Source organism: Anomaloglossus baeobatrachus, chromosome 5, assembly GCF_048569485.1.
Source record: "Anomaloglossus baeobatrachus isolate aAnoBae1 chromosome 5, aAnoBae1.hap1, whole genome shotgun sequence".
NCBI lineage: Eukaryota > Metazoa > Chordata > Amphibia > Anura > Aromobatidae > Anomaloglossus > Anomaloglossus baeobatrachus.
The window spans coordinates 75,472,851-75,495,098 of NC_134357.1; the positions used below are offsets into that span (position 1 = coordinate 75,472,851).

General features: G+C 50.1%; 1 protein-coding gene across 3 annotated transcripts in view; it reads right to left on the reverse strand.

The window, feature by feature from the left end:
* Positions 1 to 22,248, reverse strand: part of SLF2 (SMC5/6 complex localization factor 2) — a 160,472-nt gene that overhangs the window by 110,673 nt on the left and 27,551 nt on the right. For 2 of the 3 annotated variants that reach the window (XM_075348594.1, XM_075348595.1), the window contains 3 exons: positions 13,546 to 13,589; positions 10,154 to 10,785; positions 6,718 to 7,059 (listed from right to left, as the gene is read on the reverse strand). In XM_075348594.1, coding sequence (XP_075204709.1) covers positions 6,718 to 7,059; positions 10,154 to 10,785; positions 13,546 to 13,589 — 1,018 coding nt within the window. The remainder of the gene's footprint in view (positions 1 to 6,717; positions 7,060 to 10,153; positions 10,786 to 13,545; positions 13,590 to 22,248) is intronic. The other variant, XM_075348596.1, reaches the window with a different exon arrangement.

Sequence of the window (22,248 nt, forward strand, 5' to 3'; positions counted from 1 at the left end):
CTGGACTTGTCTTTTAAAGGCTTACATTCAACATAGTTTCTGGTGAACTCCTGCTGACAGATTCCCTTAAAATGTGTGTAAAATATATACAAAATATACTTTTATTAAAGGGAACCTGTCAGCAGAAATTTTGCAATAAACCTAAAAGATTCCCCCTCTGCAGCTCCTGGGCTGCATTCTGGAAAGGTTCCTGTTGCTATTGTGCCCCCTTTGAGACCAAAATAAAGACTTTATAAAGTCTTACCTTTTTGTATGCTAATCTTTTTTTATGTACACGGGGGCGGGCTCTCTTGCGTCCGTTAGTCGCCCTCCTGCCGCTTTACGCCGTCCCCATCGCTCATTTCCATAACTGAGAACGCCGCCCAGTGTTCCTGAGGTCTCGCGCATGCGCCGTGCCACGCTCGTGGGACTGAGCACTGTGCAGTGTGACCACTGGTGACTTAATTGTACAGGCGTGAGATTATGGGCGGCACTGTGATTGTCATCAGCAAGTACCCGCCCATAATCTCGTGCCCGCGCTTTCCCCTCTGCCTCCACCGTTCTGCGCAAGCGCTGGCCAGATGACCCCACGTCACCTCTTACCCATCTTTCCCTGGAGCAGGAAATAGATGGGAGGAGCAGAGAAGCATAACTGGAGGCAGAGTGAAATGCGCGGGAACGAGATTATGGGCAGGTACTTGCTGATGACAATCACAGCGCCACCCATAATCTCACGCATGCGCAATCACGTCACCAGCGGTCACACTGCACAGTGCTCACTCTCATGAGAGTGGCACGGCGCATGCACGAGACCTCGGGAGCACTGGGCGGCGTCCTCAGTTATGGAAATGAGCGCTGGGGGACGGCGTAAAGCGGCAGGAGGGCGACTAACGGACGCAAGAGAGCCCGCCCCCGTGTACATAAAAAAAGATTAGCATACAAAAAGGTAAGACTTTATAAAGTCTTTATTTTGGTCTCAAAGGGGGCACAATAGCAACAGGAACCTTGCTAGAATGCAGCCCAGGAGCTGCAGAGGGGGAATCTTAGGTTTATTGCAAAGAAGGGAATTTTGTTTACTTACCGTAAATTCCTTTTCTTCTAGCTCCAATTGGGAGACCCAGACAATTGGGTGTATAGCTATGCCTCCGGAGGCCACACAAAGCACTACACTAAAAGTGTAAAGCCCCTCCCCTTCAGCCTATACACCCCCCGTACTGCTACGGGCTCATCAGTTTTGGTGCAAAAGCCAGAAGGAGGAAAAAATTATAAACTGGTTTAAAGTAAATTCAATCCGAAGGAATATCTGAGAACTGAAACCATTTAACATGAACAACATGTGTATACAAAAAACAGGGGCGGGTGCTGGGTCTCCCAATTAGAGCTAGAAGAAAAGGAATTTACGGTAAGTAAACAAAATTCCCTTCTTCTTTGTCGCTCCTAATTGGGAGACCCAGACAATTGGGACGTCCAAAAGCAGTCCCTGGGTGGGTAAATAATACCTCATAATAGAGCCGTAACGGCTCCGTCCTACAGGTGGGCAACTGCCGCCTGAAGGACTCGCCTACCTAGGCTGGCATCTGCCGAAGCATAGGTATGCATCTGATAGTGTTTCGTGAAAGTGTGCAGGCTCGACCAGGTAGTTGCCTGACACATCTGTTGAGCCGTAGCCTGGTGTCGCAAGGCCCAGGACGCTCCCACGGCCCTGGTAGAATGGGCCTTCAGTCCTGAGGGAACCGGAAGCCCCGAGGAACGGTAAGCTTCGAGAATTGGTTCCTTGATCCACCGAGCCAGGGTTGATTTGGAAGCTTGTGTCCCTTTACGCTGGCCAGCGACAAGGACAAAGAGAGCATCGGAGCGGCGCAGGGGCGCCGTACGAGAAATGTAGAGTCTGAGTGCTCTCACCAGATCTAACAAGTGCAAATCCTTTTCACATTGGTGAACTGGATGAGGACAAAACGAGGGTAAGGAGATGTCCTGATTGAGATGAAAAGTGGGCAAGGCAAATGGCCAGGGAGAAAACGCCTGAGCAGAGCACCACGACAGGAATATTTTCCACGTCCTGTGGTAGATCTTGGCGGACGTTGGTTTCCTAGCCTGTCTCATAGTGGCAATGACCTCTTGAGATAATCCTGAAGACGCTAGGATCCAGGACTCAATGGCCACACAGTCAGGTTGAGGGCCGCAGAATTCAGATGGAAAAACGGCCCTTGAGACAGCAAATCTGGTCGGTCTGGCAGTGCCCACGGTTGGCCGACCGTGAGATGCCACAGATCCGGGTACCACGACCTCCTCGGCCAGTCTGGAGCGACGAGGATGGCGCGGCGGCAGTCGGCCCTTATCTTGCGTAACACTCTGGGCAACAGAGCCAGAGGAAGAAACACATAAGGAAGCTGAAACTGCGACCAATCCTGAACTAAGGCGTCTGCCGCCAGAGCTCTGTGATCTTGAGATCGAGCCATGAATGTTGGGACCTTGTTGTTGTGCCGTGACGCCATTAGGTCGACGTCCGGCATCCCCCAGCGGCAACAGATCTCCTGAAACACGTCCGGGTGAAGGGACCATTCCCCTGCGTCCATGCCCTGGCGACTGAGAAAGTCTGCTTCCCAGTTTTCTACGCCCGGGATGTGAACTGCGGATATGGTGGATGCTGTGGCTTCCACCCACAGCAGAATCCTCCGGACTTCCTGGAAGGCTTGCCGACTGCGTGTCCCACCTTGGTGGTTGATGTAAGCCACCGCTGTGGAGTTGTCCGACTGAATTCGGATCTGCTTGCCTTCCAGCCACTGCTGGAACGCTTTTAGGGCAAGATACACTGCCCTGATCTCCAGAACATTGATCTGAAGTGAGGACTCTTGCTGAGTCCACGTACCCTGAGCCCTGTGGTGGAGAAAGACTGCTCCCCACCCTGACAGGCTCGCGTCCGTCGTGACCACCGCCCAGGATGGGGGTAGGAAGGATTTCCCTTTCGATAATGAGGTGGGAAGAAGCCACCACCGAAGGGAAGCTTTGGTTGCTTGAGAGAGGGAGACGTTCCTGTCTAGGGACGTCGGCCTCCTGTCCCACTTGCGTAGGATGTCCCATTGAAGAGGACGCAGGTGAAACTGCGCGAAAGGGACTGCTTCCATTGCTGCCACCATCTTCCCCAGGAAGTGCATGAGGTGCCTCAAGGGGTGTGACCGACCTTGAAGGAGAGATTGTACCCCTGTGTGTAGTGAACGCTGTTTGTCCAGCGGAAGCTTCACTATCGCTGGAAGAGTATGAAACTCCATGCCAAGATATGTCAATGATTGGACCGGTGTCAGATTTGACTTTGGAAAATTGATGATCCACCCGAAACTCTGGAGAATCTCCAGAGTAACATTGAGGCTGTGTTGGCATGCCTCTTGAGAGGGTGCCTTGACCAGCAGATCGTCTAAGTAAGGTATCACTGAGTGACCCTGAGAGTGGAGGACCGCAACTACTGTAGCCATGACCTTGGTGAAAACCCTTGGGGCTGTCGCCAGGCCGAACGGCAGTGCCGCGAACTGAAGGTGTTCGTCTCCTATGGCGAAGCGCAAGAAGCGCTGATGCTCTGGAGCAATTGGTACGTGGAGATAAGCATCCTTGATATCGATCGATGCAAGGAAATCTCCTTGGGACATTGAGGCGATGACTGAGCGGAGGGATTACATCCGGAACCGCCTGGTCCTTACGTGTTTGTTGAGCAGTTTTAGGTCCAAAACAGGACGGAAGGACCCGTCCTTCTTTGGAACCACAAACAGGTTGGAGTAGAAACCGTGACCCTGTTGCTGAAGAGGAACCGGGACCACCACTCCTTCTGCCTTCAGAATGCCCACCGCCTGCAGAAGAGCCTCGGCTCGCTCGGGAGGCGGAGATGTTCTGAAGAATCGAGTCGGAGGACGAGAGCTGAACTCTATCCTGTAACCGTGAGACAAAATGTCTCTCACCCAGCGGTCTTTTACTTGTGGCAGCCAGGTGTCGCAAAAGCGGGAGAGCCTGCCACCGACCGAGGATGCGGTGTGAGGAGGCCGTAAGTCATGAGGAAGCCGCCTTGGTATCCAATCTCTCACCAAACAAACGGTCGCCAGAAAATGGCAATCCAGTTAAGCACTTTTTGGAAGCCGAATCTGCCTTCCATTCCCGCAGCCACAAGGCCCTGCGTATTACCACGAATTCGCTGCAACCGCCGTACGGTTCGCAGAGTCCAGGACAGCATTAATAGCGTAGGACGCAAATGCCGACGTTTGAGAGGTTATGGACGCCACCTGCGGCGCAGACGTACGTGAGTGCGTCAATTTGCGCCTGACCAGCTGAGATAGCTTGGAGTGCCCATACGGCTGCGAATGCTGGAGCAAAAGACGCGCCGATAGCTTCATAGATGGATTTCAACCAGAGCTCCATCTGTCTGTCAGTGGCATCCTTGAGTGAAGCTCCATCTTCCACTGCAACTATGGATCTAGCCGCCAGTCTGGAGATTGGAGGATCCACCTTGGGACACTGAGTCCAGCCCTTGACCACGTCAGGGGGAAAAGGGTAACGTGTATCCTTAAGGCGCTTGGAAAAACGCTTATCTGGATAAGCTCGGTGTTTCTGGACTGCCTCTCTGAAGTCAGAGTGGTCCAGAAACATACTCTTTGTACGCTTGGGAAACCTGAAACGGAATTTCTCCTGCTGAGAAGCTGACTCCTCCACTGGAGGAGCTGAGGGAGAAATATTCAACATTTCATTGATGGACGCAATAAGATCATTCACTATGGCGTCCCCATCAGGAGTATCAAGGTTGAGAGCGGCTTCAGGATCAGAATCCTGATCAGCTACCTCCGCTTCATCGTACAGAGTCCTCTCGCTGAGACCCTGAACATTGTGATGATGTCGAGGGAATTTCATAGCGAGCTCGCTTAGTCGGTCTGGGGCTGCGGTCCGTGTCAGAGACCTCACCCTGGGATCCATGAGACACCCCGGGAAGACATTGCTGTTCCAACTGAGGGGGACCAGGGGGCAATGATTCCACAGTGCCCCTGGCTTGAGATGCCGGCCTGGACTGCAAGGCTTCTAATATCTTAGCCATAGTCTCAGAAAGTCTTTCAGTAAAAACTGCAAACTCCGTCCCTGTCACCTGGACAGTGTTAACAGGTGGTTCTCCCTGGGCCACCCCTAGCAGAGGCTCCGGCTGAGAAAGTGCCACAGGGGCCGAGCATTGCACACAATGAGGGTCAGTGGAACCTGCCGGCAGTATAGCCGTACATGCTGCACAGGCAGCATAGTAAGTCTGTGCCATGGCTCCCTTGCTATTTGTGGACGACATGCTGTTGTCTCCTTTGAGCAATACAGGAGGGTAAATAGCCACAAATCAACAGTGCACCCTACAGTGTAAAGTATAGACTATAATCATATAAACTATAAATACACTTCTGCACTAGTGGGGCCAGCACCACAGGTGCTGCTTACCGCCTGCGCAAAGCGTTTGTGTGGGCACCAGAATTCCTGCCTGGGTCTCTTTGAGCTTGTCTCTCCTCTCCAGCGTTAGCAGAGCTGAGAGGAATGGCTGCCAGCGTCCTGGGGAGAGGAGGGAGCCGTGGGCGTGACCCAGAAAAGTGCGGGAACTGGTGCCCCACTGTGCAGAGTGAGGGGGTGGAGTATGCAAAGCATGCTCCAGCCCTCAGTGCTGCCGACCTGTACAGCGTCCCGCCCTTCCCCTGACTGGCAGGGCTGGGGGCGGGAAAGAATGAGACTAGGCCGCAGAAGCCGGGGACTATAGTTATAAGCGCGGCCGCCGTATAAGCGCGGTCGGCGCGGAAGTCCCCGGCGCACTAACAGTCCCAGCCGCGCCGCAGTGAAAACCATGGCAGCGGCGGTCAGCGCGGCAGTCCCCCTACACAAATACACTCAGCGACGCTGAAGTGTATAGTGGCACAAATGCAGCCAGCGCTGCTGTCCCCGGTGCACTAGCACACCCAGCAATGCTGGAGTGTTGCTGTGCGCGGTCCCCACGGGGACACAGAGTACCTCCAAGTAGCAGGGCCATGTCCCTGAACGATACTCGGCTCCTATCCAGCAGGGTCCTCAGGAGCTGTGGATGGAGCACGGTCTCCTGTGCCTGGAGACCGATGGGATCCCACTTCACCCAGAGCCCTAATTGAGGGATGGGGAAGGAAAGCAGCATGTGGGCTCCAGCCTCCGTACCTCTGACCTCCTTCGCACAAAGCATAAAAACTGATGAGCCTGTAGCAGTACAGGGGGTGTATAGGCTGAAGGGGAGGGGCTTTACACTTTTAGTGTAGTGCTTTGTGTGGCCTCCGGAGGCATAGCTATACACCCAATTGTCTGGGTCTCCCAATTAGGAGCGACAAAGAAATTTCTGCTGACAGGTTCCCTTTAAAATATGCTTACCAGTAACATCATCATTCACAGTGCCTGGCAGATCTACTTCAGACTTGTGTTGAACGCATGCTGTTTGGGGGGGGGGGGGAAGGTGGCTGACTGCTCAATTCAATAGATACGCCAGCCTCCTTTAGTCTATGCATTGGACGAGAAATAGAAAGGGGCTGGCTTCGGTATTGATATGAACCAGTCAGCCGGCTCCCCTCATACACAACACTGGTCAGCTGTTGACACAAGTCATGCTCCTCTGGGTCGAACAAGCCGGTAAAGAACCCGATGTGAAAAGTGTCTTTCAAAATGGAGAAAACCCTTTTACGAACCAAGTCAACTGGGACTTTTCTTTGATGTCACACTTACTGGATCTGTAAGGAGCGGGGACTGTGATAACGAAACAAACGAGTGGTCAAGGTTTTGCCTTTGTGGCGTGGTTGGAACCGGTTTTGTAGCCATTTTTAAAATCTCATCCAAGGGTTTAAAGAGCTCTTTCTCGTCCTCGTCATCATCACCACTACTTAAAGAACAGCCTTTAAATGATTCATCATTGTCCAAAGGATCCCACAGGATCTTGCGAGGAGCGGCTTTCTTAAATTTCGTTACACTGGCATCATCAGAATCAGGTAGAGAAGAGCAATCACTAACAGCTGGGGATGACGACTGGTCATTACAGCCATCACTAGGGGTGGAAGTGATGTTATTTACCTGAAAAATAAGCAACAAAGTAAAACCAATATGACAGATGTAAGTCGCAGCAGAATCCACCACCAGCACATAGTGGAGATACACAAAAGGCTAATGCAACAACTGCCGAATCCAGTGGAAACCCAAGGTCTTAGGTGAAGCCGACCACACAACTATCATCCAAGGAGAGAGGGGCAGATCTTCCACAGAAAGTATTAAGATGTTAGATACTATTCCCCCTCAAATATCTGCGGTCAAGACAGTTGAGAGGCTCCAAATAGTAAGAAATTGTGGCTTGATCCCACCAAATTTGATGATATCTCCAGTGTTTGGCCCGCTTTAGCAATAAAAATATCATATTACACAGATCTCTGGAGATTTATCAGATTCTGATATCAGTTGTAACCGGACGAACTGAATATTCCCAGTTGGATACAATAATTGTTGCATTTAAAGGGAATGTGTCACCTTTTTTTTTAATAAGTAAAATCTAAGTCTTTACTAAAGATTTCTTTATTTTCAAATTACATTTTTTTTCCATTTAATTTGTACATAATTGAAGTGGCAATCTTACCTGAGCTGATGCACTGCTAAGAGCAGCCACATTGACCCTAGGTAGCTGTAGTCTGGAAATGACTGACCTGCACGGGGGAGTTGTGAGCATGCGCCGTGACCTGTGCAGAGATCACTGCGCAGGGAGGGAAGCAATGATGATCACATAGTCTCAACAGTGTGATTCTGTCTTATCTGCTTTAGAAGAATATCTATTGCCAATCTGAGGATGCTTTTTAATTTGTTTTAATAAAAAAAAAAATTTGAGCAGACTGGTGATTTCACTATAAGTATACATTTTTATCAAAAGTGCACTTACTATTTTCTTTCCATTCTGTCTATTTTTTTTATGCACAGGACGGACTGTAAGGCGTCCTCAGTAATAGACGTCCTAATGTGATATGGGGGTGGGGGGGGGGCGGCTTATCCTTTCGTGTCGAGTACAAGGTGTTTGTCTACACTTTGTATGTACAGCATCATCTATCCATCAATCTATATACAGCGTGTCCACCCATATCCTGTCCACCGCCATTAACTTGAGAACGGCAGCAGCTATAGGCATAGAAGTGGTGTCTAGGTATAGTAAAGTAGCCATGCGCTACGCAATGAAACCACCTATAGCGCCACCTGGTGGAACACAACAAAGTTAGCATTTTTATCTCGAAAACTGAACGAGAGAGAGAGAGAGAAAGTGAATTACAAAGTTGCAGGGCATCATCAATTCAATACGAATCGACACCTTGCAAACAGAAATGCTATGATCTGAAACCCATGACCCCCCCCCCCAAAAAAAACATTGCATGCTGGTCACGCATATGGTGCTCATTTAACTTTGATGCTCAAAATGGCCCCCGTCAGCTGCAATGCACATCTGGCCTCTGGACAGCATACTGTACCTTGCTGCACGTTGTGCAATATGGTAGGTGACACGTTTGCACAAGCATCTGTAATACGTCGTCGTAGGTCCTGCAATGTTGGTGGAGGGGTCGCATACACCTGCTGTTTGATGTGACCTCACAGAAAGAAGTCCAATGGGGTCAGGTCAGGAGAGCGTGGAGGCCACTCCACACAGCCACCATACCCAATGACTTGTAGGAAGTTCTCCATGAGGTATCGCTTCACGTCCACAGCCTTGTGAGTTTTACACGTTCTAATCATAGCATTTCTGTATGCAAGGTGACAATTCGTATTGAATTGATGATGCCCTACAACTTTGTAATTCAGTTTTTTTTCTCTCTCTCGTTCCATTTTCAAAATAAAAATGCTAACTCCGTTGTTTTTCACCAGGTGGCGCTATAGGTGGTTTCATTGCGTAGCGCATGGATACTTTACTATACCTAGACACCACTTCTATGCCTATAGCTGCCGCCGTTCTCAAGTTAATGGCGGTGGACAGGATATGGGTGGACACACTGTAGATTTAAAAACAAAAAAAAAGTACTCCTAATTCTCCTGAATGGGTCAGACTTACTTGAAAAAGTTGGGCCCAAACTTCCAGGTTGGGGGATCCCAGAATGCAGAGGGGACTTCCACAAGCCTCCGCAAAAGCTCTCACACTTCGCACTAACCCAGCGCTGCCATGTACTTTACATTACTGATCAATAACCTCAGAAAGTAGAGATGAACGTACCCGAGGTTCGGAATTCTCATATATACAACAGAGATAGGGTTCAGAGTTTTGGAGCTTTACATATGAACTTCACTTACGCGAGCATCGCTGTGCTCTGGTACGCTCCGTGTGAGCCGCTTGCAGTGTTTGAATGGCGCACACTGGGAGTAACAACAGCATAATCGGATGTAGTGTGCATCAAAAAATAAAATACGGAAAAAGCCTGCCCTACCGCCAACGGAAGTGTTCTGTGTATGGCTGGCTGCATGTGGGCAGAGACGGGAGCTGCCCAATTAGTGACTGTCATGTCCAGGTCCCAAACCGACCTTGGACCCCCGCCGAACCGAGCTTCTCTCTAGTAGAGATTGAGGTTAGCTTAGTAACGTACACCGCAGGGCTGGGTTGACGCAGAGATCTCACTCTTAAACAGTGTTGAGATTTAGGATTCCTCAAACGGGAAGTTCGGACTTTTCCTAGAAAGTTGGGCTTTTTTTGGTGGTATTAATACTTCTGAACACTTTTGACAATAACATTCATTTAGAGAAATCCCCAATCTGGGTCAGCCCACTCTCACTAAATAAAAAAGGGCAGCCAAAGACTGGTGATGGGTATCATTACACTGTACAATAGTGGTGATGCCTGTGCTGATAATGACATGGCTACTGAAGAGCGATCATTACAGAAAAAGAATGCGTAAATTAAAATTAAAACTCTGGTCAAAATGAAAACTGCAAGATTTCAGGATTTTTTTTATTGTTCTTTAATTAGAACACCATAAGCGTATGGCGCTGCTTAAGGAAAGCTGAGTTAAACAATAGAGGCAATTTCTGATGACACATTCCCCTTTTGGTGACAGCTATAGGGTGATTACTACACAATTACAATACCACAAAGTCTGTGATTTAAAGGGAAAAACACTTCTACACACTACTATCAGGCTGCACACGGTCATACCTGTTGCCCAAACTGACCCAAATTAACAATCGGGTCCATGTGTTTCTTCTGTGTTATATCATCCTGGCCTGAGTCCAGGGGTGCCTGTAAATCTGACCTTAATAAGTTAGAAGCAGAGCACTTGCTTTGGCTACTTATCGTAGTCTGACACTTAATATCAAAATACCGGTCGATACACATAGGAGATCTCCCCGAAAACGTCAGCGCACGTTTACTTCTAGAATGTGACCTGAGTCTCATAGGTGGCGAGTACCTGCTGGTATCACTGTTGGGGGTGTGACAACTTTTATTATTTGAACATATTTTATACCCTTTGTTGTCTCCTACATAAACCTGTGAACCGACAGGTAATTTCAGTCTTTTCAGTAACACCCTCGGTAACAGTAAACTGTCTCCACAATTTTGACAAAATTCTTCGCAATTTCTTACAATTTTCTGATTGTCTTTCCTGTTGCTTAGGCAGAGGTCAATTTTGGGGCTAAAGTAAGGTGATGAAGAGGAGGGTGATGGGATCCATCTCGGTCTCTGAGATACAGGAGACTTTTCATTCCAAGACTGGGCAGAGTCGCTCTGCAGCTTCATAGACTCGCTGCCGACGGCTCCTCTTAGGGCAGAGATGAGCGCATCTGCATCTATGGGACAAAAAGCGGCAATTATAAAGAACAGAAAAAAAAAAAGTGAGAATATGGAAACCAAAGCACCCTTTTTTTTTTTTTTTTTTTTTTTACAAAATAACTAAAATGTTCTGAGTAATATGCAAAAATCTACTCGACTTTCAAGCCTCAACCTGAGGCCGACATAGAAGTCCACAGGGGCATGCTTACATGCCAATGGGGGCGACTGGCCGGGGAACTAACGCCCAGGGGACTAGTTCCCGCGCTCATTAGCAATACGGTAAAAAAGAAAAAAAAAAATCTTTAGAAATACTTTTTCTAAAGATCTCTTTATCTATGCTAGTGTATACAGGGACAGTTAGGCAGGGATTAGCAGTATACACCCAGAACCACGAGCAGTTCTGGGTGCATATTGCTAATCCCTGCCTAACTGTCCCTGTATCTATCTAGTAGCATAAAAAAAAAAATATTAAAAAAAAACTAAAATGTAATTTTGGCATTTTTCTAATTTTTTTTGCCAGTTTCAACATTGCAATACAATGCAGTAAGAGATCATCAAAACATTGCATCTTCCCCAAAAAGGTATAAATAAAACATCAGCTCAGGGCACAAAAAGAAATAAGCCCTCACGCAGCCCCAGATCTCGAAAAATTAAAACAATACGGGTTCTCGGAAAATAGAGGCACAAGTAACTTTTGTTTCTTACATTTTTTTCACCACTTAGAAAAATAAAAATCAAAAAACAAAAAAAACAAAACTATACATGATTGGCATTTGCGCATTTGGCCACTGACAATTTATGGAATATGGAAGCGGCTGAGTCTCTACATACAGTGTCATCCAGTAAAATATATACTGTATACGAGGCAGAATCCATCTTTTCTCAATGAACTCCCACAAGCAACAGGTGCCACAATATGACGCCACTCACTGCATTTTGTTAAAACTATATGTCAAAAGTAGAGTTAGGGTATGTGCCCACGATCAGGACTCCCTGCGTCCTGGATGCAGCGGGTCCGCGAGTGTCCTCCGCAGGAGACCGCAGCTGCTCGTGCCCATGATCAGGGTTCGGTGCGCTGCGGTCTCTCGCTAGAGTTCTCTCTACGGAGGACGCATGTGATTCCGCAGTGAACAATTGACATGCTGCGGTCCGGAAAGACGCTCCGCAGGTCAGTGGTTGCTGCGGAAAAAACAAGCACAGTGGGCACAGGATTTCTAGAAATCCCATCCATTATGCTTGTGCTGTACAACGCAGCGTTTTGGAGACAGCTGAAGCATGCTGCGTCCAAAACGCTGCAAACACTGATCGTAGGCACGCAGCCTTAAAGTGTTACGTAATTCTCCTGCCCAGTTGAGGGATTAGTCCGGTGTTCTATGTCAGCCGGTCTTCACTTTTGTGCACGGCATCCTCAGCGCCTTTGGTTCATCGTAGGCCAGGTGACATTATGGAGCCCAGTAAGACCGTGTGCCCATGTTGCGTTTTTTTTAGCGTTTTGCATTGCTTTTTTAAACCAATAGAAGCAAAGAAAAAGCATTGTAGCAAAGTGTATGAGAATCCTGACTTGCTGTGCACACGTTGCTTTTTTTCTCCTTGCAGTTTTTGTTGCTGAAAGAAGAAGCAGCATGTCCATTGTTTCTGCATTTTTTCACCAATTGATGTTAATAGAGTCAGTGAAGAAGGCCGGAAAAAAAAAACCGCATGTGTAATGCCCACGTTGCTTTTTTTGGGCTTTTTTTGACATCACAGGAATTCCCTGCAGCCTCATCTGTCAGTCTTTACCACGGGACCTTGCTGCAGGGAAGTCCAGTGACGTCACAAGGTGCATTGAGTTCATGCAATCGGATCACCGGGGTTCTCCGCAGATGTGCTGGCATGAATGCTGTTCACCTTGTGACGTGGCCGGGGTTCCCTGCACCTAGCCCTTGAGGTCTTTACCAAGGGACCTAGTTGCAGGGAACTATGGTGACATAGGTGCCCTGGTCTGTGGTGATGACCCAGGGTTACTATGGCAGCAATTGGGTCCCTGTGATCTTATTACAGGGACTCGATCGCCAGGGAGAGGTAAGCGATTCCTCTCCCTGCCTCCTGAAAGCTGCCATTGCACTGATTGCAGCATCAGGGGGGGATAAACCGCCGGGAGTGGCGCAGGCACTGCTCTTGGCAGCAAAATCCGGGTCCTGGCTGTAAGATCAGCCTGTGACAAGGTGGCGCGACTGCAAGGGTACAGCGGCCTGAACCCCAGTGATCGCCATGACTAAAAAAAAAAAAAAGAAGCAACCGCAATTAAAAATGCATGTCTTTTCAGTTGCTTTTTTTGTGCAGATTTTTATAACGTCACAGTTCTAAGCTCCCGAGGTGCTCAGGACAACAGGCTAAAATGAAGAACTGGACAGGACACTGGATCACGGAAGAACAAATTCAATTACTTATTCCCAGCTCACATCTTGGTGTTTGACTTTTAATGGAACGGAAATAAAAGCTGTGAGAAAAGAGCTAAAAAATAAAAATAATAAATAATTAAGTATCATCTGCAACAATCCTTTCCTAGAAGTAGCCTTTTAATGTAGTAAAAAATATCAAAAAGGACAGGTCTGACCGTGGAAAGGGGGGTGGAGTGAAAAAGCTTAAACCAGTAGCATTTTATCCACAGATAAATTACCAAGAGATAAATCTGTTGAAACACATTCAAGAGACCTTGAAAGGGAAAAAAAAAAAATAAAATAAGGGAGCATAAAGCTTTCACACCACATGATAGAAGCGCTCAGTGCGCAGCATACCTGGCTTGTTAGACGGTCTAAAGAATTCAGTTATATGGTGGTTTCTGCAAAACATAAAAAGCCAAAAATGAAGCACAGTAAATGGCAGATCTCGACATGTCTATACAATTACACAGCTACAAGTCACCTTTCTGACCAGTGTCACTTTATGCGCTGACTCTGGAACACTTCAATGGATCACAGTGATTAAGACCTTTATTTCAAGACATATTGTACTTCATGACAGTGGTAAAATTAGGGTGAAATTTTTTACATTTATTTGTGAAATTATTGGTTGGGGTGGGGGTGGGGGTGGTTAAAATTTCACAAATGTGGGGGGATGTTTTACAATATCTCCCCATTTGGAATTTTTGTCCACATTTTCCCGCACACTATGTGGTGAAATTCAAAATGTACAACTTGTCCTAAAAAAAACAAAAAAAAACAAAAAAAAACACAAGCCCTCATATGTCTACATGCACAGAAAAGAAGGGAATTGTGTTTACTTACCGTAAATTCCTTTTCTTCTAGCTCCTATTGGGAGACCCAGACAATTGGATGTATAGCTTCTGCCTCCGGAGGCCACACAAAGTATTACACTTTAAAAAGTGTAACCCCTCCCCTCTGCCTATACACCCTCCCGTGGATCACGGGCTCCTCAGTTTTGGTGCAAAAGCAGGAAGGAGAAAACTTATAAATTGGTCTAGGGTAAATTCAATCCGAAGGATGTTCGGAGAACTGAAAACCATGAACCAAAAGAACAATTCAACATGAACAACATGTGTACACAAAAAGACAACCAGCCCGAAGGGAACAGGGGCGGGTGCTGGGTCTCACAATAGGAGCTAGAAGAAAAGGAATTTACGGTAAGTAAACAAAATTCCCATCTTCTTTGTCGCTCCATTGGGAGACCCAGACAATTGGGACGTCCAAAAGCAGTCCCTGGGTGGGTAAAAGAATACCTCAATAAAAAGAACCGAAACGGCCCCCTCTTACAGGTGGGCAACCGCCGCCTGAAGGACTCGCCTACCTAGACTGGCGTCTGCCGAAGCATAGGTATGCACTTGATAGTGTTTCGTGAAAGTGTGCAGACTAGACCACGTAGCTGCCTGACACACCTGCTGAGCCGTAGCCCGGTGCCGCAATGCCCAAGACGCACCCACGGCTCTGGTAAAATGGGCTTTCAGCCCTGAAGGAAGCAGAAGCCCAGAAGAACGGTAGGCTTCGAGAATCGGTTCCTTGATCCACCGAGCCAAGGTTGACTTGGAAGCCTGCGAACCCTTACGCTGGCCAGCGACAAAGAGCGCATCTGAACGACGCAGGGGCGCCGTGCGAGACACGTAGAGTCGGAGTGCTCTCACCAGATCCAAAGAGTGCAAATCCTTTTCACATTGGTGAATTGGATTAGGGCAAAATGAAGGCAAGGAGATATCCTGATTGAGATGAAAAGGAGATACCACCTTAGGGAGAAAATCCGGGACCGGACGCAGAACCACCTTATCCTGGTGAAAACACCAGGAAGGGGGCTTTGCATGACAGCGCTGCAAGCTCAGACACTCTCCGGAGTGATGTAACTGCCACTAGAAAGGCCACCTTCTGTGAAAGACGTGATAAAGAGACATCCCGCAGCGGCTCGAAAGGTGGTTTCTGAAGAGCCGTTAGCACCCTGTTAAGATCCCAGGGTTCCAGCGGACGCTTGTAAGGTGGGACTATCTGGCAAACTCCCTGCAGGAACGGGTGGACCTGCGGAAGCCTGGCTAGGCGCTTTTGAAAAAATACGGAGAGCGCCGATACTTGGCCCTTGAGAGAGCCGAGTGACAAACCCTTGTCCATTCCGGATTGAAGGAATGAAAGAAAAGTGGGTAAGGCAAACGGCCATGGAGGAAAACCGTTATCAGAGAACCAGGATAAGAAGATTTGCCAAGACCTGTAATAGATCTTGGCGGACGTTGGCTTCCTGGCCTGTCTCATGGTGGCAATGACATCCTGAGATAACCCTGAAGACGCTAAGAGCCAGGACTCAATGGCCACACAGTCAGGTTGAGGGCCACAGAATTCAGATGGAAAAACGGGCCTTGTGACAGCAAGTCTGGGCGGTCTGGAAGCGCCCACGGTTGACCCACCGTGAGATGCCACAGATCCGGGTACCACGACCGCCTCGGCCAGTCTGGAGCGACGAGAATGGCGCGACGGCAGTCGGACCTAATCTTGCGTAACACTCTGGGCAGCATCGCCAGAGGAGGAAACGCATAAGGCAGTCGAAACTGCGACCAATCCTGAACCAACGCGTCCGCCGCCAGAGCTCTGTGATCCTGAGACCGTGCCATGAATGCCGGGACTTTGTTGTTGTGCTGTGACGCCATGAGATCGACGTCCGGCGTTCCCCAGCGGCGACCGATCTCTCGAAACACTTCTGGGTGCAGAGACCATTCCCCCGCATCCATGCCCTGACGACTGAGAAAATCTGCTTCCCAGTTTTCTACGCCCGGGATGTGAACTGCGGAGATGGTGGAGGCTGTGGCTTCCACCCACTGCAGAATCCGCCGGACTTCCTGGAAGGCTTGACGACTGCGAGTGCCGCCTTGGTGGTTGATGTATGCGACGGCAGTGGCGTTGTCCGACTGGATACGGATCTGCCTGCCCTCCAGCCACCGATGAAAAGCCAATAGGGCTAGATACACTGCCCTTATCTCCAGAACATTGATCTGAAGGGAAGACTATCGGAGTCCAGGTTCCCTGAGCCCTGTGGTGGAGAAAAACCGCTCCCCACCCTGACAGGCTCGCGTCCGTGGTGACCACAGCCCAGGTTGGGGGTAGGAAGGATTTTCCCTGCGATAGAGAATTGGGAAGGAGCCACCACTGAAGTGACGTCTTGGTTGCAAGGGAAAGAGAGACGTTCCTGTCGAGGGATGCCGACCTCCTGTCCCATTTGCGGAGAATGTCCCATTGGAGTGGCCGCAGATGGAATTGCGCGAACGGCACTGCCTCCATCGCTGCCACCATCTTCCCCAGGAAGTGCATGAGGCGCCTTAAGGGGTGTGACTGACTCCGAAGAAGAGATTGCACCCCTGCCTGCAGAGAGAGCTGTTTGTCCCGCGGTAGCTTGACTACCGCTGACTGTGTATGAAACTCCATCCCGAGGTAAGTCAGTGATTGGGTCGGTGTCAACTTGTATTTCGGGAAGTTGATGATCCACCCGAACTGCTGGAGAGTCGCCAGAGCGACGGTAAGGCTGTGTTGACACGCCACCCGAGAAGGGGCCCTGACTAGGAGATCGTCTAAGTAGGGAATCACCGAGTGGCCCTGAGAGTGTAGGACCGCCACAACGGATGCCATGACTTTGGTGAAAACCCGTGGGGCTGTCGCCAGGCCGAAAGGCAATGCCACGAACTGAAGGTGTTCGTCCCCGATGGCGAAACGCAAGAAGCGTTGATGTTCGGGTGCGATCGGCACGTGGAGATAAGCATCCTTGATGTCGATCGATGCTAGGAAGTCTCCTTGTGACATCGAGGCGATGACCGAGCGGAGAGATTCCATCCGAAACCGTCTGGTTCTCACATGTCTGTTGAGTAGCTTGAGGTCCAGAACGGGACGGAATGATCCGTCCTTTTTTGGCACCACGAACAAGTTGGAGTAAAAGCCGCGACCACGTTCCTGAAGGGGAACGGGGATCACAACTCCTTCTGTCTTCAGAGCGTCCACTGCCTGAAAAAGTGCGTCGGCCTGAGCGGGGGGCGGAGAGGTTCTGAAGAAACGAACCGCAGGACGAGAGTTGAACTCTATCCTGTAACCGTGAGACAGAATGTCTCTCACCCATCGGTCTTGAACATGTGGCCACTAGGCGTCGCCAAAGCGGGAGAGCCTGCCACCGACCGAGGATGCGGCTAGGGGATGCCGAGAGTCATGAGGAGGCCGCCTTGGAGGCAGTGCCTCCTGCGGCCTTTTGGGGGCGTGACTTGGACCGCCACGCATAGGAGTTCCTCTGGCCTTTCTCCAGCCTGCTGGACGAAGAGGATTGGGGCTTGGCGGAGGGACGAAAGGACCGAAACCTCGATTGTATTTTCCGTTGCTGAGGTCTCTTAGGTTTGGATTGGGGTAAGGAGGAGTCCTTTCCCTTGGATTCTTTAATAATCTCATCCAATTGTTCGTTAAACAAGCGGTCGCCAGAAAACGGCAAACCGGTTAAGAACCTCTTGGAGGCCGAGTCTGCCTTCCATTCGCGCAGCCACATGGCCCTGCGGACTGCCACAGAGTTAGCGGATGCCACAGCTGTACGGCTAGCAGAGTCTAGGACTGCGTTCATGGCGTAGGAAGAAAAAGCTGACGCTTGAGAAGTCAAAGACGCAACTTGCGGAGCAGAATTACATGTGACCGCATTAATCTCAGACAGACAAGCTGAGATAGCTTGGAGTGCCCACACGGCTGCAAAGGCCGGGGCAAAAGACGCGCCCGTGGCCTCATAGATGGACTTCACTAGGAGCTCTATCTGCCTGTCAGTGGCATCCTTTAGCGATGAGCCATCTGCAACCGATACCACAGATCTAGCCGCCAATCTAGAGACTGGAGGATCCACCTTGGGACATTGAGCCCAACCCTTAACGACTTCAGAGGGGAAGGGGTAACGCGTGTCAGTGAGGCGCTTAGTAAAGCGCTTGTCCGGAACCGCTCTGGGCTTCTGGACAACGTCTCTGAAGTTAGAGTGATCGAAAAACGCACTACGTGTACGTTTGGGGAACCGAAACTGGTGTTTCTCCTGCTGAGACGCCGACTCCTCTACAGTAGGAGGTGGGGGAGAGAGATCCAACACCTGGTTGATGGACGAGATGATCATTCACTAAGGCGTCCCCTTCAGGTGTATCAAGGTTAATGGCGACGTCAGGGTCAGAGCCCTGAGCTGCGACGTCCGCCTCGTCCTCCAGAGAGTCCTCAAGCTGGGAACCCGAGCAGCGTGAAGAAGTCGGGGAAGATTCCCAGCGAGCCCGCTTAGCCTGTCTAGGACTGTGGTCCGGGCAGGAGTCCTCCACGTGAGACCTAGGGCCCAACCTGGGAGCGCGCTGCGGCGCGGACCGAGAGGGGCCTGGAGGCGACGATCCAACAGGGGCCGGGGCCTGTGTAAGGACCGGTCTGGACTGCAAAGCTTCTAGCAGCTTGGCAGACCATTTGTCCATAGACTGAGCCATGGATTGTGAAAGTGACTCAGAGTTTCTCAGCAAAAGAGGCGAACTCTGTCCCTGCCGCCTGGACAGGGGGGTCTACATGAGCCGAGGGGCCCACTAGTGACCGAGGCTCCGGCTGAGCAAGCGAAACAGGGGTCGAGCATTGCTCACAGTGAGGGTAGGTGGAACCCGCAGGTAACATAGCCCCACAAGAGGTACAGGCCGCAAAAAAACCCTGTGCCTTAACAGCTTTGCTCCTTGTGGACGACATGCTGTTGTCTCCTAGGAGAATGATCACTGAGGGTATATGGGCAAAAAAGGGTATACAGCCCGACCGAACAGAAATATATATATAAATACGTATCTATTCCGGCACCCTAGGGGGACCAGCACCGGGTGACCGGTGTGGCTTACCGACCGCTAACAAGTGGAGTGTGTGTCCTCCAGATTCCCTGCCTTAGGTCCCCCGGAGCTGCAGAGCTGTTCACTGAGAATCCTCCACCGGCAGAATGCCAAAAAAAAGAGAATTTTGTTTACTTACCGTAAATTCTTTTTCTTATAGTTCCGTCATGGGAGACCCAGACCATGGGTGTATAGCTACTGCCCCCGGAGGACACACAAAGTTACTACACTCAAAACGTGTAGCTCCTCCCTCCCAGTATATACACCCCCTGCTAGCCAGTCCTAGCCAGTTTAGTGCAAAAGCTGAAGGAGGACATCCACCCACAAGAAGAGACAGAGTAAAAAAACGGAAGAACCGGAACCTCTGTCTACAACAAGAACAGCCGGTGAAGACACCGGAACAAGAAACCTGCCAACAGGCAATAGGGAGGGTGCTGGGTCTCCCATGACGGAACTATAAGAAAAAGAATTTACGGTAAGTAAACAAAATTCTCTTTTTCTTTATCGTTCCTATGGGAGACCCAGACCATGGGACGTTCCAAAGCAGTCCATGGGTGGGAATAAACAGACCACTGAGAAGCAGGCAAAACCTAACTTCACAAATGGGCGACAGACGCCTGAAAGATGCGTCTGCCTAAGCCCGCGTCTGCCAAAGCATAAGCATGCCTTGGATAGAGCTTCGAAAAAAGTATGCAAACTATTCGAGCTGCAGTCTGACAGACCTACTGAGCCGTAGCCTGGAGCCTGAAAACCCAAAAGGCACCGACAGGTCTGATCAAATGTGCTCTGATCCCCGGCGGGGAAGGCACTTGAGTACACTTGTTGGGCCTCGGAAATGGCCGACCTAAGCCAACGAACCAGGGTCGGCTTAGATGCCGAGAGACCGCTACGCTGACTAGCGGTCAGCACCAGAGAGAGGTGCACTGCCTAATAACGGCGGTGCAAGACACATAGATCCGGAGCGCCCGCACCAGATCCAGGATATGCAACGCTTTCTCAAGCGATGAACAGGAGCCGGACAAAAGGAAGGCAGGAAAATTGCCCCGGATAAGGTGGAAGCAGTAACCACCTCAGGGAAAAAAGTCCGGAGTCGGACGGAGACCACCTTGTCTTGATGCAAAAGGCCAAGAAGGGGGTGACTCCGAGAGAGTACAGCCAGAACTCTCTGGCGGGAAATTATAGCCACTAGAAGACTACTTTCTGTAAAAGATGAAACCAAGAAACCTCCCTAAGAGGCGCAAAGGGGGGTTTCCGGGAACCGGGAGGACCGGATTAAGGTCCCAGGGCTCCATAGGCCGCAGGAAAGGCGGAATAATGTGAGATGCGCCCTGAAAAGAGCGCACCGGAGCCAGCCGGACGATACGCCGCTGGCACATACTGACAGAGCCGAGACCTGTCCCTTAATGAGGGATAGTCCTAGCTGTAAACCGGACTGTGAAAGAGACAGGAGGGTCGGCAAGGCTAAAAAGGTCAAAGGACACTTTGAAGCTCGAGTCATAGCGGAGATGACTTCAGGAAGGATACCAGAAGTCGCCAAGATCCAGGACTCAAGAGCTACGCCGTCAATCTGAGAGTCCAGAATTCTGACGGAAAAAACGGACCCTTTTGAGAAAAGGTCTGAACGGTCCGGAAGATGCCATGGCAACCCAACGGACAGAAGGAGCAGGTCAGGGTACCAAGCCTGCCTGGGTCAGTCTGGAAAATGAGAATGACCCGACGGCCCCCTTAACTGATCTTGCGCAGGACTCTGGGCAAGAGGTAGAGACGAAGCTGGGATCAAACATGAACCAGTGTGCCTACCGCAAAACCTGAGGATTGTGGACCACGGTTGGACAGCTGAAATAGTCTGCCTCGCAGTTTTCACATCTAGGATGTGGGCTGCGGATATGGTGGACTAGGAGTCCCTTGTCCACTGAAGAATGATGAGCCGCCAAGATTGCCAGGCGGCTGAGTGTCCCGCCCTGGAAGTTGATGTAGGAAAACGCTGTCACGTTGTCCGACTGGACTTGAATGTGCCTAGCCGCCAACAGATGGTGAAGGCTTAGAGAGCTAGAAATACAGCTCTGATTTCCAGCACATTGAACCAGAGGACTGATTCGGACAGAGTCCAAGCGCCCTGCGCTCCACAGTGGAGATATACTGCTCCCAAGGCGGAAAGACCAGCACCCTGGTGAGAATCACCCGGGACGGGGCCAGGAAGGAGCATCCCTGAGACAGAGTGGCCGATACCACCACTGCAACGAGCCCCTGGTCAGTGGCGAAGCCACCACTCCGAGAAGGAGGGAGGTCACGTGTACAGCGGAAACCCTCCAGTCTCAGAGGACGCAGGAGAAACTGGGCAAGGAATCGCTTCCATTGACGCCACTGTCTGACCAGCACCTTATTTGGTGTCTGATAGAACGACGTCGACCGCCAGCGGAGGGACTACTGATCGACTAAGAGCAGCTTCACAAGTGCCGACAGAGTCTCGAATTGCGTCCCTGAAAACCTCTGATGCGAAGTCAGAGTGGGCCTGGACAGAATGACAAGCCACCCGAATAGATTAGAGTGGTGAGAGTAAGCGAAGTACTCTGCTAAGAGTCTGCACTGGATGAAACCCTGAGAAGAAGGCCGTCCAGGGCAAACGATCACTGCCAATCCTTAGGGGTGCAGGACCCTAATCACAGCAGCCCCATGAGAATACTCGATGGGCCGTGGCTAACCGCAAGGGAAGAGCCACGAATTGGACCACTCTGATGGCAAAACGTAGTCAACGCTGGTGTGAACCTGCGATTGACCCCTGCAGAAAAGCATCTCTGATGCCGATGGCTACTAGGGAATCTCCTTGGGTTCTTGATTGATCCGGTGAAAAACACACGGAACAAGACCGAGACTCCATGTGAAAACGCCACACCTGACCATGCTTGAAAAGCTAAAGATCCAGGTCGGAAGGCACCGCCCTCTTCGGGGACTAGAAATAGATTTAAGCAAAAATCTCAGAACCGTTCCCAGTCGGGAACCGGAACAATTACTCCGTTGGCCTGCAAGAAATGCCACGGCCTATGAGAAGGCGGCGGCCTTGGAGCCGGGAGGAGTTGACAGAAAAAATCTGTATGGCGGGTGGACAGAAATCTATCCTGTAGCCATGGGAGATATAAACTCGCCCCCACTGAACGGAGACGTGTTA